We start from the raw sequence: 15,724 nt of genomic DNA, 5'->3' as shown, positions 1-15,724 counted from the left end.
CACCTCAGCTGCTGCAGAACCTCACCGTACATACCTCAGCTGCTGCAGAACCTCACCCTTCACACCTCAGCTTCACCTGTATGGGGTCACTGCACCCTGATGACCTGTAATAACCCTATAATGTACAGCGGGGGGGGGGGGGGGGTGTTTCCTGCTCTGATGTTTTCTCTCCTGTTTCTCGTCAGAAATGCAAAAATGGCTGCGAGAACGGAAACCTCACCGAGCACCAGACCCCAAGCTTCAAGGTGAGCTCTATGTATGCAGGGGTCACAGGACACCTGGGGGCGGGGCTACCTCTCACACAGGATATACAGGCAGGGGGCGGGGCTGTGACTACCTCTCACACAGGATATACAGGCAGGAGGCGGGGCTGTGACTACCTCTCACACAGGATATACAGGCAGGGGGCGGGGCTGTGACTACCTCTCACACAGGATATACAGGCAGGGGGCGGGGCTGTGACTACCATCACACAGGATATACAGGCAGGGGGCGGGGCTGTGACTACCTCTCACACAGGATATACAGGCAGGGGGCGGGGCTGTGACTACCTCTCACACAGGATATACAGGCAGGGGGCGGGGCTGTGACTACCTCTCACACAGGATATACAGGCAGGGGGCGGGGCTGTGACTACCTCTCACACAGGATATACAGGCAGGGGGCGGGGCTGTGACTACCATCACACAGGATATACAGGCAGGGGATGGGGCTGTGACTACATCTCACACAGGATATACAGGCAGGGGGCGGGGCTGTGACTACCTCTCACACAGGATATACAGGCAGGGGGCAGGGCTGTGACTACCTCTCACACAGGATATACAGGCAGGGGGCGGGGCTGTGACTACCTCTCACACAGGATATACAGGCAGGGGGCGGGGCTGTGACTACCTCTCACACAGGATATACAGGCAGGGGGCAGGGCTGTGACTACCTCTCACACAGGATATACAGGCAGGGGGCGGGGCTGTGACTACCTCTCACACAGGATATACAGGCAGGGGGCGGGGCTGTGACTACCATCACACAGGATATACAGGCAGGGGGCGGGGCTGTGACTACCTCTCACACAGGATATACAGGCAGGGGGCGGGGCTGTGACTACCTCTCACACAGGATATACAGGCAGGGGGCGGGGCTGTGACTACCTCTCACACAGGATATACAGGCAGGGGGCGGGGCTGTGACTACCTCTCACACAGGATATACAGGCAGGGGGTGGGGCTGTGACCTCTCACACAGGATATACAGGCAGGGGGCGGGGCTGTGACTACCTCTCACACAGGATATACAGGCAGGGGGCGGGGCTGTGACTACCTCTCACACAGGATATACAGGCAGGGGGCGGGGCTGTGACCACCTCTCACACAGGATATACAGGCAGGGGGCGGGGCTGTGACTACCTCTCACACAGGATATACAGGCAGGGGGCGGGGCTGTGACTACCTCTCACACAGGATATACAGGCAGGGGGCGGGGCTGTGACCACCTCTCACACAGGATATACAGGCAGGGGGCGGGGCTGTGACTACCTCTCACACAGGATATAAAGGCAGGGGGCGGTGCTGTGACTACCTCTCACACAGGATATACAGGCAGGGGGCGGGGCTGTGACTACCTCTCACACAGGATATACAGGCAGGGGGCGGGGCTGTGACTACCATCACACAGGATATACAGGCAGGGGGCGGGGCATCACACAGGATATACAGGCGGGGGGCGGGGCTGTGACTACCTCTCACACAGGATATACAGGCAGGGGGCGGGGCTGTGACTATCTCTCACACAGGATATACAGGCAGGGGGCGGGGCTGTGACTACCTCTCACACAGGATATACAGGCAGGGGGCGGAGCTGTGACTACCATCACACAGGATATACAGGCAGGGGGCGGGGCTGTGACTACCATCACACAGGATATACAGGCAGGGGGCGTGGCTGTGACTACCTCTCACACAGGATATACAGGCAGGGGGCGGGGCTGTGACTACCTCTCACACAGGATATACAGGCAGGGGGCGGGGCTGTGACTACCTCTCACACAGGATATACAGGCAGGGGGCGGGGCTGTGACTACCTGTCACACAGGATATACAGGCAGGGGGCGGAGCTGTGACTACCTCTCACACAGGATATACAGGCAGGGGGCGGGGCTGTGACTACCTCTCACACAGGATATACAGGCAGGGGGCGGGGCTGTGACTACCTCTCACACAGGATATACAGGCAGGAGGCGGGGCTGTGACTACCTCTCACACTGGATATACAGGCAGGGGGCGGGGCTGTAATGTGGGCGGTCAGTGACACCTGTACTGGTTCAGTCTCCCCTGTCCATCAGAGATCACATCGTGACCTGTAGCGCGGCCCCTCCCCCATAATCCTGACCTTAATCCTGCAGTGAGTATAGGAGTATAATCCCCCTGACCCCTCCTCCCTCTCCTCCGCCTGCACTTTAAATAGAATAAGCCGCAAAGACTGAAATAGCCAAAATCTGCATCTGTGCAGGAGACCCCCGTGCCCCCAGCAGCCCCCGGGCAGGAGGTCTCAGCTCTCAGGAGACCCCCGTGCCCCCAGCAGCCCCCGGGCAGGAGGTCTCAGCTCTCAGGAGACCCCCGTGCCCCCAGCAGCCCCCGGGCAGGAGGTCTCAGCTCTCAGGAGACCCCCGTGCCCCCAGCAGCCCCCGGGCAGGAGGTCTCAGCTCTCAGGAGACCCCCGTGCCCCCAGCAGCCCCCGGGCAGGAGGTCTCAGCTCTCAGGAGACCCCCGTGCTCCCGGCAGCCCCCGGGCAGGAGGTCACAGCTCTCAGGAGACCTCCCCCGGCAGTCCCCGGGCAGGAGCGGAGGTCACAGCTCTCAGGAGACCCCCGGCAGCCCCCGGGCAGGAGGTCACAGCTCTCAGGAGACCCCTGTGCCCCCGGCAGCCCCCGGGCAGGAGGTCACAGCTCTCAGGAGACCCCCGGCAGCCCCCGGGCAGGAGGTCACAGCTCTCAGGAGACCCCTGTGCCCCGGCAGCCCCCGGGCAGGAGGTCACAGCTCTCAGGAGACCCCTGTGCCCCCGGCAGCCCCCGGGCAGGAGGTCACAGCTCTCAGGAGACCCCCGGCAGCCCCCGGGCAGGAGGTCACAGCTCTCAGGAGACCCCTGTGCCCCGGCAGCCCCCGGGCAGGAGGTCACAGCTCTCAGGAGACCCCCGTGCTCCCGGCAGCCCCCGGGCAGGAGGTCACAGCTCTCAGGAGACCCCCGGCAGCCCCCGGGCAGGAGGTCACAGCTCTCAGGAGACCCCCGTGCCCCCGGCAGCCCTCGGGCAGGAGGTCACAGCTCTCAGGAGACCCCCGTGCTCCCGGCAGCCCCCGGGCAGGAGGTCACAGCTCTCAGGAGACCCCTTTGCCCCCGGCAGCCCCCGGGCAGGAGGTCACAGCTCTCAGGAGACCCCCGTGCCCCCGGCAGCCCCCGGGCAGGAGCGGAGGTCACAGCTCTCAGGAGACCCCTGTGCCCCCGGGCAGGAGGTCACAGCTCTCAGGAGACCCCCGTGCCCCCGGCAGCCCCCGGGCAGGAGGTCACAGCTCTCAGGAGACCCCCGTGCCCCCGGCAGCCCCCGGACAGGAGGTCACAGCTCTCAGGAGACCCCTGTGCCCCCGGCAGCCCCCGGGCAGGAGCGGAGGTCACAGCTCTCAGGAGACCCCCGTGCCCGCGGCAGCCCCCGGGCAGGAGGTCACAGCTCTCAGGAGACCCCCGTGCTCCCGGCAGCCCCCGGGCAGGAGGTCACAGCTCTCAGGAGACCCCCGGCAGCCCCCGGGCAGGAGGTCACAGCTCTCAGGAGACCCCTGTGCCCCCGGCAGCCCCCGGGCAGGAGGTCACAGCTCTCAGGAGACCCCCGTGCCCCCGGCAGCCCCCGGGCAGGAGGTCACAGCTCTCAGGAGACCCCTGTGCCCTGGCAGCCCCCGGGCAGGAGCGGAGGTCACAGCTCTCAGGAGACCCCCGTGCCCCCGGCAGCCCCCGGGCAGGAGGTCACAGCTCTCAGGAGACCCCCGTGCTCCCGGCAGCCCCCGGGCAGGAGGTCACAGCTCTCAGGAGACCCCCGGCAGCCCCCGGGCAGGAGGTCACAGCTCTCAGGAGACCCCCGTGCCCCCGGCAGCCCCCGGGCAGGAGGTCACAGCTCTCAGGAGACCCCCGTGCCCCCGGCAGCCCCCGGGCAGGAGGTCACAGCTCTCAGGAGACCCCCGTGCTCCCGGCAGCCCCCGGGCAGGAGGTCACAGCTCTCAGGAGACCCCTTTGCCCCCGGGCAGGAGGTCACAGCTCTCAGGAGACCCCCGTGCCCCCGGCAGCCCCCGGGCAGGAGCGGAGGTCACAGCTCTCAGGAGACCCCCGTGCCCCCGGCAGCCCCCGGGCAGGAGGTCACAGCTCTCAGGAGACCCCTGTGCCCCCGGCAGCCCCCGGCCAGGAGGTCAGAGCTGTCAGGAGACCCCTGTGCCCCCGGCAGCCCCCGGACAGGAGGTCACAGCTCCGCTCGTGATGATAAGACGCGCGCTCTCAGGAGACGCTCACATGTTCCGTCATCAGTTTTCAAGGGCAAAAAGATCGGGACACAAGACGAGCGCACGGTCCCCGGTCATGTGGTCCGGACGTGAAGATTAGATATGATGCAAGGACCCGTGATGTGCGCAGGTCCTGTGTATCAGACTGCAGCCATCAGAGAGGACCTTGTGCTACTGGAAGGATTGTGATAGGAGAACAATGGGACATAATGGACCCGAGACCCTGCACACAGCGATCCGGGAGGCTCAGACCCTGTACACGGCGATCCGGGGGGCTCAGACCCTGTACACGGCGATCCGGGGGGCTCAGACCCTGTACACGGCGATCCGGGGGGCTGAGACCCTGTACACGGCGATCCGGGGGGCTCAGACCCTGTACACGGCAATCCGGGGGGCTCAGACCCTGTACACGGCGATCCGGGGGGCTCAGACCCTGTACGCGGCGATCCGGGGGGCTGAGACCCTGTACACGGCGATCCGGGGGGCTCAGACCCTGTACACGGCAATCCGGGGGGCTCAGACCCTGTACACGGCGATCCGGGGGGCTCAGACCCTGTACACGGCGATCCGGGGGGCTGAGACCCTGTACACGGCGATCCGGGGGGCTCAGACCCTGTACACGGCGATCCGGGGGGCTCAGACCCTGTACACGGCGATCCGGGGGGGGGGCTCAGACCCTGTACACGGCGATCCGGGGGGCTCAGACCCTGTACACGGCGATCCGGGGGGCTCAGACCCTGTACACGGCAATCCGGGGGGCTCAGACCCTGTACACGGCAATCCGGGGGGCTCAGACCCTGTACACGGCGATCCGGGGGGCTCAGACCCTGTACACGGCGATCCGGGGGGCTCAGACCCTGTACACGGCGATCCAGGGGGCTCAGACCCTGTACACGGCGATCCGGGGGGCTCAGACCCTGTACACGGCGATCCGGGGGGCTCAGACCCTGTACATGGCGATCCGGGGGGCTCAGACCCTGTACACGGCGATCCGGGGGGCTCAGACCCTGTACACGGCGATCCGGGGGGCTCAGACCCTGTACACGGCGATCCGGGGGGCTCAGACCCTGTACACGGCGATCCGGGGGGCTCAGACCCTGTACACGGCGATCCGGGGGGCTCAGACCCTGTACACGGCAATCCGGGGGGCTCAGACCCTGTACACGGCGATCCGGGGGGCTCAGACCCTGTACACGGCGATCCGGGGGGCTCAGACCCTGTACACGGCGATCCGGGGGGGGGGGGGGATGGGGGCTCAGACCCTGTACACGGCGATCCTGGTGGCTTAGGTCCTGTACACATTGGTCCTGGGGGCTTAGGTCCTGTACACATTGGTCCTGGGGGCTTAGGTCCTGTACACATCGGTCCTGGGGGCTTAGGTCCTGTACACATTGGTCCTGGTGGCTTAGGTCTTGTACACATTGGTCCTGGTGGCTTAGGTCCTGTACACATTGGCCCTGGTGGCTTAGGTCCTGTACACATTGGTCCTGGGGGCTTAGGTCCTGTACACATTGGTCCTGGTGGCTTAGGTTCTGTACACATTGGTCCTGGGGGCTTAGGTCCTGTACACATTGGTCCTGGGGGCTTAGGTCCTGTACACATTGGTCCTGGGGGCTTAGGTCCTGTACACATTGGTCCTGGTGGCTTAGGTCCTGTACACATTGGTCCTGGTGGCTTAGGTCCTGTACACATTGGTCCTGGGGGCTTAGGTCCTGTACACATTGGTCCTGGGGGCTTAGGTCCTGTACACATTGGCCCTGGTGGCTTAGGTCCTGTACACATTGGTCCTGGGGGCTTAGGTCCTGTACACATTGGTCCTGGTGGCTTAGGTCCTGTACACATTGGTCCTGGTGGCTTAGGTTCTGTACACATTGGTCCTGGGGGCTTAGGTTCTGTACACATTGGTCCTGGGGGCTTAGGTCCTGTACACATTGGTCCTGGGGCCTTAGGTCCTGTACACATTGGTCCTGGGGCCTTAGGTCCTGTACACATTGGTCCTGGTGGCTTAGGTCCTGTACACATTGGTCCTGGTGGCTTAGGTCCTGTACACATTGGTCCTGGTGGCTGAGATGTTCTCCCCGTTATTTTTGGACGCCAGTGGTGGCCCCGCATCTTCTTCCTCCGTGTCCACATGACGGCTCCATGGATATTTACAGAAACCTCCCCTTTACAATCTGGGGATTTAGTTTGTAAACATATTAGAAGCTCAGAGGAAATAAAGAAGACGAAATCCTAAATTTGGGTCAGAGATTGTACAATGAGCCTCTTGTTCTGAGATCGCGCACCATCCCGAAAACAACACGGACGCCGCAGCGTTATCCTATTACTGGGGTCATGCTGCAGCAGCACAGAACAGATTATACAGCAGCACTTACCACCGGGGTCACACTGGGGAACGTGGGGGCCAGGGTCACACTGGGGAAGGTGGGGGCGGGGTCACACTGGGGAAGGTGGGGGCCGGGGTCACACTGGGGAAGGTGGGGGCCGGGGTCACACTGGGGAAGGAGGGGGGCGGGGTCACACAGGGGAAGGAGGGGGCGGGGTCACACTGGGGAAGGTGGGGGCCGGGGTCACACTGGGGAAGGAGGGGGGCGGGGTCACACAGGGGAAGGAGGGGGGCGGGGTCACACTGGGGAAGGTGGGGGCCGGGGTCACACTGGGGAAGGTGGGGGGCCGGGGTCACACTGGGGAAGGTGGGGGGCCGGGGTCACACTGGGGAAGATGAGAATACTGGGAGTAATGAGTTTAAGATGAGAGTACTGGGAGTATGGGGAGAGCGCCGGGAGGGTGCGGAGAGCGCCGGGACCGTTCGGGGAGCGCTGGGAGTATGAGGAGAGCACTGGGAGTATGCGCATACTCCCGGCGCTCCCAGCACCCTCCCAGCTCTCCCCATCCTCCCGGCGCTCTCCCTGGAGTATGCGGAGAGAGCTGGGAGGATGCAGAGAGAGCTGGGAGGATGCAGAGAGAGCTGGGAGGATGCAGAGAGAGCTGGGAGGATGCAGAGAGAGCTGGGAGGATGCAGAGAGAGCTGGGAGGATGCAGAGAGAGCTGGGAGGATGCAGAGAGAGCTGGGAGGATGCAGAGAGAGCTGGGAGGATGCAGAGAGAGCTGGGAGGATGCAGAGAGAGCTGGGAGGATGCACAGAGCGCTGGGAGGATGCAGAGAGAGCTGGGAGGATGCAGAGAGAGCTGGGAGGATGCAGAGAGAGCTGGGAGGATGCAGAGAGAGCTGGGAGGATGCAGAGAGAGCTGGGAGGATGCAGAGAGAGCTGGGAGGATGCAGAGAGAGCTGGGAGGATGCAGAGAGAGCTGGGAGGATGCAGAGAGAGCTGGGAGGATGCACAGAGCGCTGGGAGGATGCACAGAGCGCTGGGAGGATGCAGAGAGAGCTGGGAGGATGCAGAGAGAGCTGGGAGGATGCAGAGAGAGCTGGGAGGATGCAGAGAGAGCTGGGAGGATGCAGAGAGAGCTGGGAGGATGCACAGAGAGCTGGGAGGATGCAGAGAGAGCTGGGAGGATGCAGAGAGAGCTGGGAGGATGCAGAGAGAGCTGGGAGGATGCAGAGAGAGCTGGGAGGATGCAGAGAGAGCTGGGAGGATGCAGAGAGAGCTGGGAGGATGCAGAGAGAGCTGGGAGGATGCAGAGAGAGCTGGGAGGATGCACAGAGCGCTGGGAGGATGCAGAGAGAGCTGGGAGGATGCAGAGAGAGCTGGGAGGATGCAGAGAGAGCTGGGAGGATGCAGAGAGAGCTGGGAGGATGCAGAGAGAGCTGGGAGGATGCAGAGAGAGCTGGGAGGATGCAGAGAGAGCTGGGAGGATGCAGAGAGAGCTGGGAGGATGCAGAGAGAGCTGGGAGGATGCAGAGAGAGCTGGGAGGATGCAGAGAGAGCTGGGAGGATGCACAGAGAGCTGGGAGGATGCAGAGAGAGCTGGGAGGATGCACAGAGCGCTGGGAGGATGCAGAGAGAGCTGGGAGGATGCAGAGAGAGCGCCGGGAGGATGCGGAGAGCGCCGGTGGTGTGGGGAGAGCGCCGGGAGTGTGGGGAGAGCGCCGGGAGTGTGGGGAGAGCGCCGGGAGTGTGGGGAGAGCGCCGGGAGTGTGGGGAGAGCGCCGGGAGTATGAGGGGAGCGCTCGGTGTATGAGGGGAGCGCTCGGTGTATGAGGGGAGCGCTCGGAGTATGAGGGGAGCGCTCGGAGTATGAGGGGAGCGCTCGGAGTATGAGGGGAGCGCTCGGAGTATGAGGGGAGCGCTCGGAGTATGAGGGGAGCGCTCGGAGTATGAGGGGAGCGCTCGGTGTATGAGGGGAGCGCTCGGTGTATGAGGGGAGCGCTCGGAGTATGAGGGGAGCGCTCGGTGTATGAGGGGAGCGCTCGGAGTATGAGGGGAGCGCTCGGAGTATGAGGGGAGCGCTCGGAGTATGAGGGGAGCGCTCGGTGTATGAGGGGAGCGCTCGGTGTATGAGGGGAGCGCTCGGAGTATGAGGGGAGCGCTCGGAGTATGAGGGGAGCGCTCGGAGTATGAGGGGAGCGCTCGGAGTATGAGGGGAGCGCTCGGTGTATGAGGGGAGCGCTCGGTGTATGAGGGGAGCGCTCGGAGTATGAGGGGAGCGCTCGGAGTATGAGGGGAGCGCTCGGTGTATGAGGGGAGCGCTCGGTGTATGAGGGGAGCGCTCGGAGTATGAGGGGAGCGCTCGGAGTATGAGGGGAGCGCTGGGAGTATGAGGGGAGCGCTCGGAGTATGAGGGGAGCGCTCGGTGTATGAGGGGAGCGCTCGGTGTATGAGGGGAGCGCTCGGTGTATGAGGGGAGCGCTCGGAGTATGAGGGGAGCGCTCGGAGTATGAGGGGAGCGCTCGGAGTATGAGGGGAGCGCTCGGAGTATGAGGGGAGCGCTCGGAGTATGAGGGGAGCGCTCGGTGTATGAGGGGAGCGCTCGGTGTATGAGGGGAGCGCTCGGAGTATGAGGGGAGCGCTCGGAGTATGAGGGGAGCGCTCGGTGTATGAGGGGAGCGCTCGGTGTATGAGGGGAGCGCTCGGAGTATGAGGGGAGCGCTCGGAGTATGAGGGGAGCGCTCGGAGTATGAGGGGAGCGCTCGGAGTATGAGGGGAGCGCTCGGAGTATGAGGGGAGCGCTCGGTGTATGAGGGGAGCGCTCGGTGTATGAGGGGAGCGCTCGGTGTATGAGGGGAGCGCTCGGAGTATGAGGGGAGCGCTCGGAGTATGAGGGGAGCGCTCGGAGTATGAGGGGAGCGCTCGGAGTATGAGGGGAGCGCTCGGAGTATGAGGGGAGCGCTCGGAGTATGAGGGGAGCACTCGGAGTATCGGAGCACCTGCATCAGCTTTTTGTATTTGTATTCCTGGAAATAGTTTTGTCGGATTTTCCAAGGTCACTTCCTCTCTGTTGATTTTCAGGGTCATGTGACACGGGATCGGGGGAGGGGGGGGTTTATTATCTGTAAATGTCCTGTAATAAGGTCAGTGACTGTGGGCGTCTCCTCCCTGCTGAGATCAGTCACATCCCTGGTGGTCTGGGGTTTTCATGGGTTAATAGAGACATCCCTGGTGGTCCGGGGTGATGAGGAGATTAATAAAAATATCCCTATATGTTTGTGAAAAGATGAATCCCTGGTGGTCCTGGGTGATGAGGAGATGAATCCCTGGTGGTCCGGGGTCATGAGGAGATGACTCCCTGGTGGTCCTGGGTGATGAGGAGATGACTCCCTGGTGGTCCTGGGTGATGAGGAGATGATTCCCTGGTGGTCCGGGGTGATGAGGAGATGAATCCCTGGTGGTCCGGGGTGATGAGGAGATGAAGCCCTGGTGGTCCGGGGTGATGAGGAGATGAATCCCTGGTGGTCCGGGGTGATGAGGAGATGAATCCCTGGTGGTCCTGGGTGATGAGGAGATGAATCCCTGTGGATCCTGGGTGATGAGGAGATGAATCCCTAGTGGTCCTGGGTGATGAGATGAATCCCTGGTGGTCCGGGTGATGAGGAGATGAATCCCTGGTGGTCCGGGGTGATGAGGAGATGATTCCCTGGTGGTCCGGGGTGATGAGGAGATGAATCCCTGGTGGTCCGGGGTGATGAGGAGATGAATCCCTGGTGGTCCGGGGTGATGAGGAGATGAATCCCTGGTGGTCCGGGGTGATGAGGAGATGAATCCCTGGTGGTCCGGGGTGATGAGGAGATGAATCCCTGGTGGTCCGGGGTGATGAGGAGATGAATCCCTGGTGGTCCTGGGTGATGAGGAGATGAATCCCTGGTGGTCCGGGGTGATGAGGAGATGAATCCCTGGTGGTCCTGGGTGATGAGGAGATGAATCCCTGGTGGTCCGGGGTGATGAGGAGATGAATCCCTGGTGGTCCTGGGTGATGAGGAGATGAATCCCTGGTGGTCCTGGGTCCTGAGGAGAATAATCCCTGGTGGTCCGGGTGATGAGGAGATGAATCCCTGGTGGTCCGGGGTGATGAGGAGATGAAGCCCTGGTGGTCCGGGGTGATGAGGAGATGAATCCCTGGTGGTCCGGGGTGATGAGGAGATGAATCCCTGGTGGTCCGGGGTGATGAGGAGATGAATCCCTGGTGGTCCGGGGTGATGAGGAGATGAATCCCTGGTGGTCCGGGGTGATGAGGAGATGAATCCCTGGTGGTCCGGGGTGATGAGGAGATGAATCCCTGGTGGTCCTGGGTGATGAGGAGATGAATCCCTGGTGGTCCTGGGTGATGAGGAGATGAATCCCTGGTGGTCCTGGGTGATGAGGAGATGACTCCCTGGTGGTCCTGGGTGATGAGGAGATGACTCCCTGGTGGTCCTGGGTGATGAGGAGATGAATCCCTGGTGGTCCTGGGTGATGGGGAGATGAATCCCTGGTGGTCCTGGGTGATGAGGAGATGAAGCCCTGGTGGTCCTGGGTGATGAGATGAAGCCCTGGTGGTCCTGGGTGATGAGGAGATGAATCCCTGGTGGTCCTGGGTGATGAGGAGATGAAGCCCTGGTGGTCCTGGGTGATGAGGAGATGAATCCCTGGTGGTCCTGGGTGATGAGGAGATGAATCCCTGGTGGTCTGGGGTGATGAGGAGATGAATCCCTGGTGGTCCTGGGTGATGAGATGAATCCCTGGTGGTCCGGGGTGATGAGGAGATGAATCCCTGGTGGTCCGGGGTGATGAGGAGATGAATCCCTGGTGGTCCTGGGTGATGAGGAGATGAATCCCTGGTGGTCCTGGGTGATGAGGAGATGAATCCCTGGTGGTCCTGGGTGATGAGGAGATGAATCCCTGGTGGTCCGGGGTGATGAGGAGATGAATCCCTGGTGGTCCGGGGTGATGAGGAGATGAATCCCTGGTGGTCCGGGGTGATGAGGAGATGAATCCCTGGTGGTCCTGGGTGATGAGGAGATGAATCCCTGGTGGTCCTGGGTGATGAGGAGATGAATCCCTGGTGGTCCGGGGTGATGAGGAGATGAATCCCTGGTGGTCCTGGGTGATGAGGAGATGAATCCCTGGTGGTCCTGGGTGATGAGGAGATGACTCCCTGGTGGTCCGGGGTGATGAGGAGATGAATCCCTGGTGGTCCTGGGTGATGAGGAGATGAAGCCCTGGTGATCCTGGGTGATGGGGAGATGAATCCCTGGTGGTCCTGTGTGATGAGGAGATGAATCCCTGGTGGTCCTGGGTGATGAGGAGATGAATCCCTGGTGGTCCTGGGTGATGAGGAGATGAAGCCCTGGTGGTCCTGGGTGATGAGGAGATGAATCCCTGGTGGTCCTGGGTGATGAGGAGATGAATCCCTGGTGGTCCGGGGTGATGAGGAGATGAATCCCTGGTGGTCCGGGGTGATGAGGAGATGAATCCCTGGTGGTCCGGGGTGATGAGGAGATGAATCCCTGGTGGTCCTGGGTGATGAGGAGATGAAGCCCTGGTGGTCCTGGGTGATGAGGAGATGAATCCCTGGTGGTCCTGTGTGATGAGGAGATGAATCCCTGGTGGTCCTGTGTGATGAGGAGATGAATCCCTGGTGGTCCTGTGTGATGAGGAGATGAATCCCTGGTGATCCTGGGTGATGAGGAGATGAATCCCTGGTGGTCCTGGGTGATGAGGAGATGAATCCCTGGTGGTCCTGGGTGATGAGGAGATGAATCCCTGGTGGTCCGGGGTGATGAGGAGATGAATCCCTGGTGGTCCGGGGTGATGAGGAGATGAATCCCTGGTGGTCCGGGGTGATGAGGAGATGAATCCCTGGTGGTCCGGGGTGATGAGGAGATGAAGCCCTGGTGGTCCTGGGTGATAAGGAGATGAAGCCCTGGTGGTCCTGGGTGATGAGGAGATGAATCCCTGGTGGTCCTGGGTGATGGGGAGATGAATCCCTGGTGGTCCTGGGTGATGAGGAGATGAATCCCTGGTGGTCCGGGGTGATGAGGAGATGAATCCCTGGTGGTCCGGGGTGATGAGGAGATGAATCCCTGGTGGTCCGGGGTGATGAGGAGATGAATCCCTGGTGGTCCGGGGTGATGAGGAGATGAAGCCCTGGTGGTCCTGGGTGATAAGGAGATGAAGCCCTGGTGGTCCTGGGTGATGAGGAGATGAATCCCTGGTGGTCCTGGGTGATGGGGAGATGAATCCCTGGTGGTCCTGGGTGATGGGGAGATGAATCCCTGGTGGTCCTGGGTGATGAGGAGATGAATCCCTGGTGGTCCTGGGTGATGAGGAGATGAATCCCTGGTGGTCCTGGGTGATGAGGAGATGAATCCCTGGTGGTCCTGGGTGATGAGGAGATGAAGCCCTGGTGGTCCTGGGTGATGAGGAGATGAAGCCCTGGTGGTCCTGGGTGATGAGGAGATGAATCCCTGGTGGTCCGGGGTGATGAGGAGATGAATCCCTGGTGGTCCTGGGTGATGAGGAGATGAATCCCTGGTGGTCCTGGGTGATGAGGAGATGAATCCCTGGTGGTCCTGGGTGATGAGGAGATGAATCCCTGGTGGTCCTGGGTGATGAGGAGATGAAGCCCTGGTGGTCCTGGGTGATGAGGAGATGAATCCCTGGTGGTCCTGGGTGATGAGGAGATGAAGCCCTGGTGGTCCTGGGTGATGGGGAGATGAATCCCTGGTGGTCCTGGGTGATGGGGAGATGAAGCCCTGGTGGTCCTGGGTGATGAGGAGATGAATCCCTGGTGATCCTGGGTGATGAGGAGATGAATCCCTGGTGGTCCTGGGTGATGAGGAGATGAATCCCTGGTGGTCCTGGGTGATGAGGAGATGAATCCCTGGTGGTCCTGGGTGATGAGGAGATGAATCCCTGGTGATCCTGGGTGATGAGGAGATGAATCCCTGGTGGTCCTGGGTGATGAGGAGATGAATCCCTGGTGGTCCTGGGTGATGAGGAGATGAAGCCCTGGTGATCCTGGGTGATGAGGAGATGACTCCCTGGTGGTCCGGGGTGATGAGGAGATGAAGCCCTGGTGGTCCGGGGTGATGAGGAGATGAAGCCCTGGTGGTCCTGGGTGATGGGGAGATGAATCCCTGGTGGTCCTGGGTGATGAGGAGATGAATCCCTGGTGGTCCTGGGTGATGAGGAGATGAAGCCCTGGTGGTCCGGGGTGATGAGGAGATGACTCCCTGGTGGTCCTGGGTGATGAGGAGATGAAGCCCTGGTGGTCCTGGGTGATGAGGAGATGAAGCCCTGGTGGTCCTGGGTGATGGGGAGATGAATCCCTGGTGGTCCTGGGTGATGAGGAGATGAATCCCTGGTGGTCCTGGGTGATGAGGAGATGAATCCCTGGTGGTCCGGGGTGATGGGGAGATGAATCCCTGGTGGTCCTGGGTGATGGGGAGATGAATCCCTGGTGGTCCTGGGTGATGAGGAGATGAAGCCCTGGTGGTCCGGGGTGATGAGGAGATGAATCCCTGGTGGTCCTGGGTGATGAGGAGATGAAGCCCTGGTGGTCCTGGGTGATGAGGAGATGAAGCCCTGGTGGTCCTGGGTGATGAGGAGATGAAGCCCTGGTGGTCCTGGGTGATGAGGAGATGAAGCCCTGGTGGTCCGGGGTGATTAGGAGATGACTCCCTGGTGGTCCTGGGTGATGAGGAGATGAATCCCTGGTGGTCCTGGGTGATGAGGAGATGAAGCCCTGGTGGTCCGGGGTGATGAGGAGATGAATCCCTGGTGGTCCTGGGTGATGAGGAGATGAATCCCTGGTGGTCCTGGGTGATGAGGAGATGAATCCCTGGTGGTCCTGGGTGATGAGGAGATGAAACCCTGGTGGTCCTGGGTGATGAGGAGATGAATCCCTGGTGGTCCGGGGTGATGGGGAGATGAATCCCTGGTGGTCCTGGGTGATGGGGAGATGAATCCCTGGTGGTCCGGGGTGATGGGGAGATGAATCCCTGGTGGTCCGGGTGATGAGGAGATGAATCCCTGGTGGTCCTGGGTGATGAGGAGATGAATCCCTGGTGGTCCGGGGTGATGAGGAGATGAATCCCTGGTGGTCCTGGGTGATGAGGAGATGAATCCCTGGTGGTCCTGGGTGATGAGGAGATGAATCCCTGGTGGTCCGGGGTGATGAGGAGATGAATCCCTGGTGGTCCTGGGTGATGAGGAGATGAATCCCTGGTGGTCCTGGGTGATGAGGAGATGAATCCCTGGTGGTCCGGGGTGATGAGGAGATGAATCCCTGGTGGTCCTGGGTGATGGGGAGATGAATCCCTGGTGGTCCTGGGTGATGAGGAGATGAAGCCCTGGTGGTCCTGGGTGATGAGGAGATGAATCCCTGGTGGTCCTGGGTGATGAGGAGATGAATCCCTGGTGGTCCGGGGTGATGAGGAGATGAATCCCTGGTGGTCCTGGGTGATGAGGAGATGAATCCCTGGTGGTCCGGGCCCCTCCATCCCCGCAGGATTATTGGACCTTTGTCTCGTTCTCTCCTCCCAGGCCTCGGATCTCAGCATCGAGCTCACAGACTCCCCAAAGGAGAAGCCGGACCCGAGTTCCCTGGTGTTCGGGGCGTCATTCACCGATCACATGCTGAGCGTAGAGTGGAGCGCGGAGAAGGGCTGGAGGACGCCCCAAATCAGACCCCTCCAGAACCTGAGCCTCCACCCAGCGTGCAGTGTCTTCAACTACGCCATAGAGGTGAGTGATGTCATCACAGGGGGCGGGGCTGTGACTACCATCACACAGGATATACAGGCAGGGGG

The 15,724-nt window shown here is 61.6% G+C and overlaps 1 protein-coding gene across 2 annotated transcripts in view; it reads left to right on the top strand.

The window, feature by feature from the left end:
- Window positions 1–15,724, top strand: part of BCAT1 (branched chain amino acid transaminase 1) — a 76,960-nt gene that overhangs the window by 41,099 nt on the left and 20,137 nt on the right. For both annotated transcript variants that reach the window (XM_072144807.1, XM_072144806.1), the window contains exons 2-3: window positions 186–245; window positions 15,459–15,659. In XM_072144807.1, the coding sequence (XP_072000908.1) occupies window positions 186–245; window positions 15,459–15,659 (261 nt within the window). The remainder of the gene's footprint in view (window positions 1–185; window positions 246–15,458; window positions 15,660–15,724) is intronic.

This window comes from Engystomops pustulosus, chromosome 4, assembly GCF_040894005.1.
Source record: "Engystomops pustulosus chromosome 4, aEngPut4.maternal, whole genome shotgun sequence".
NCBI classification, from domain to species: Eukaryota; Metazoa; Chordata; class Amphibia; order Anura; family Leptodactylidae; genus Engystomops; species Engystomops pustulosus.
This window is presented reverse-complemented; position numbering and strand designations above follow the sequence as displayed.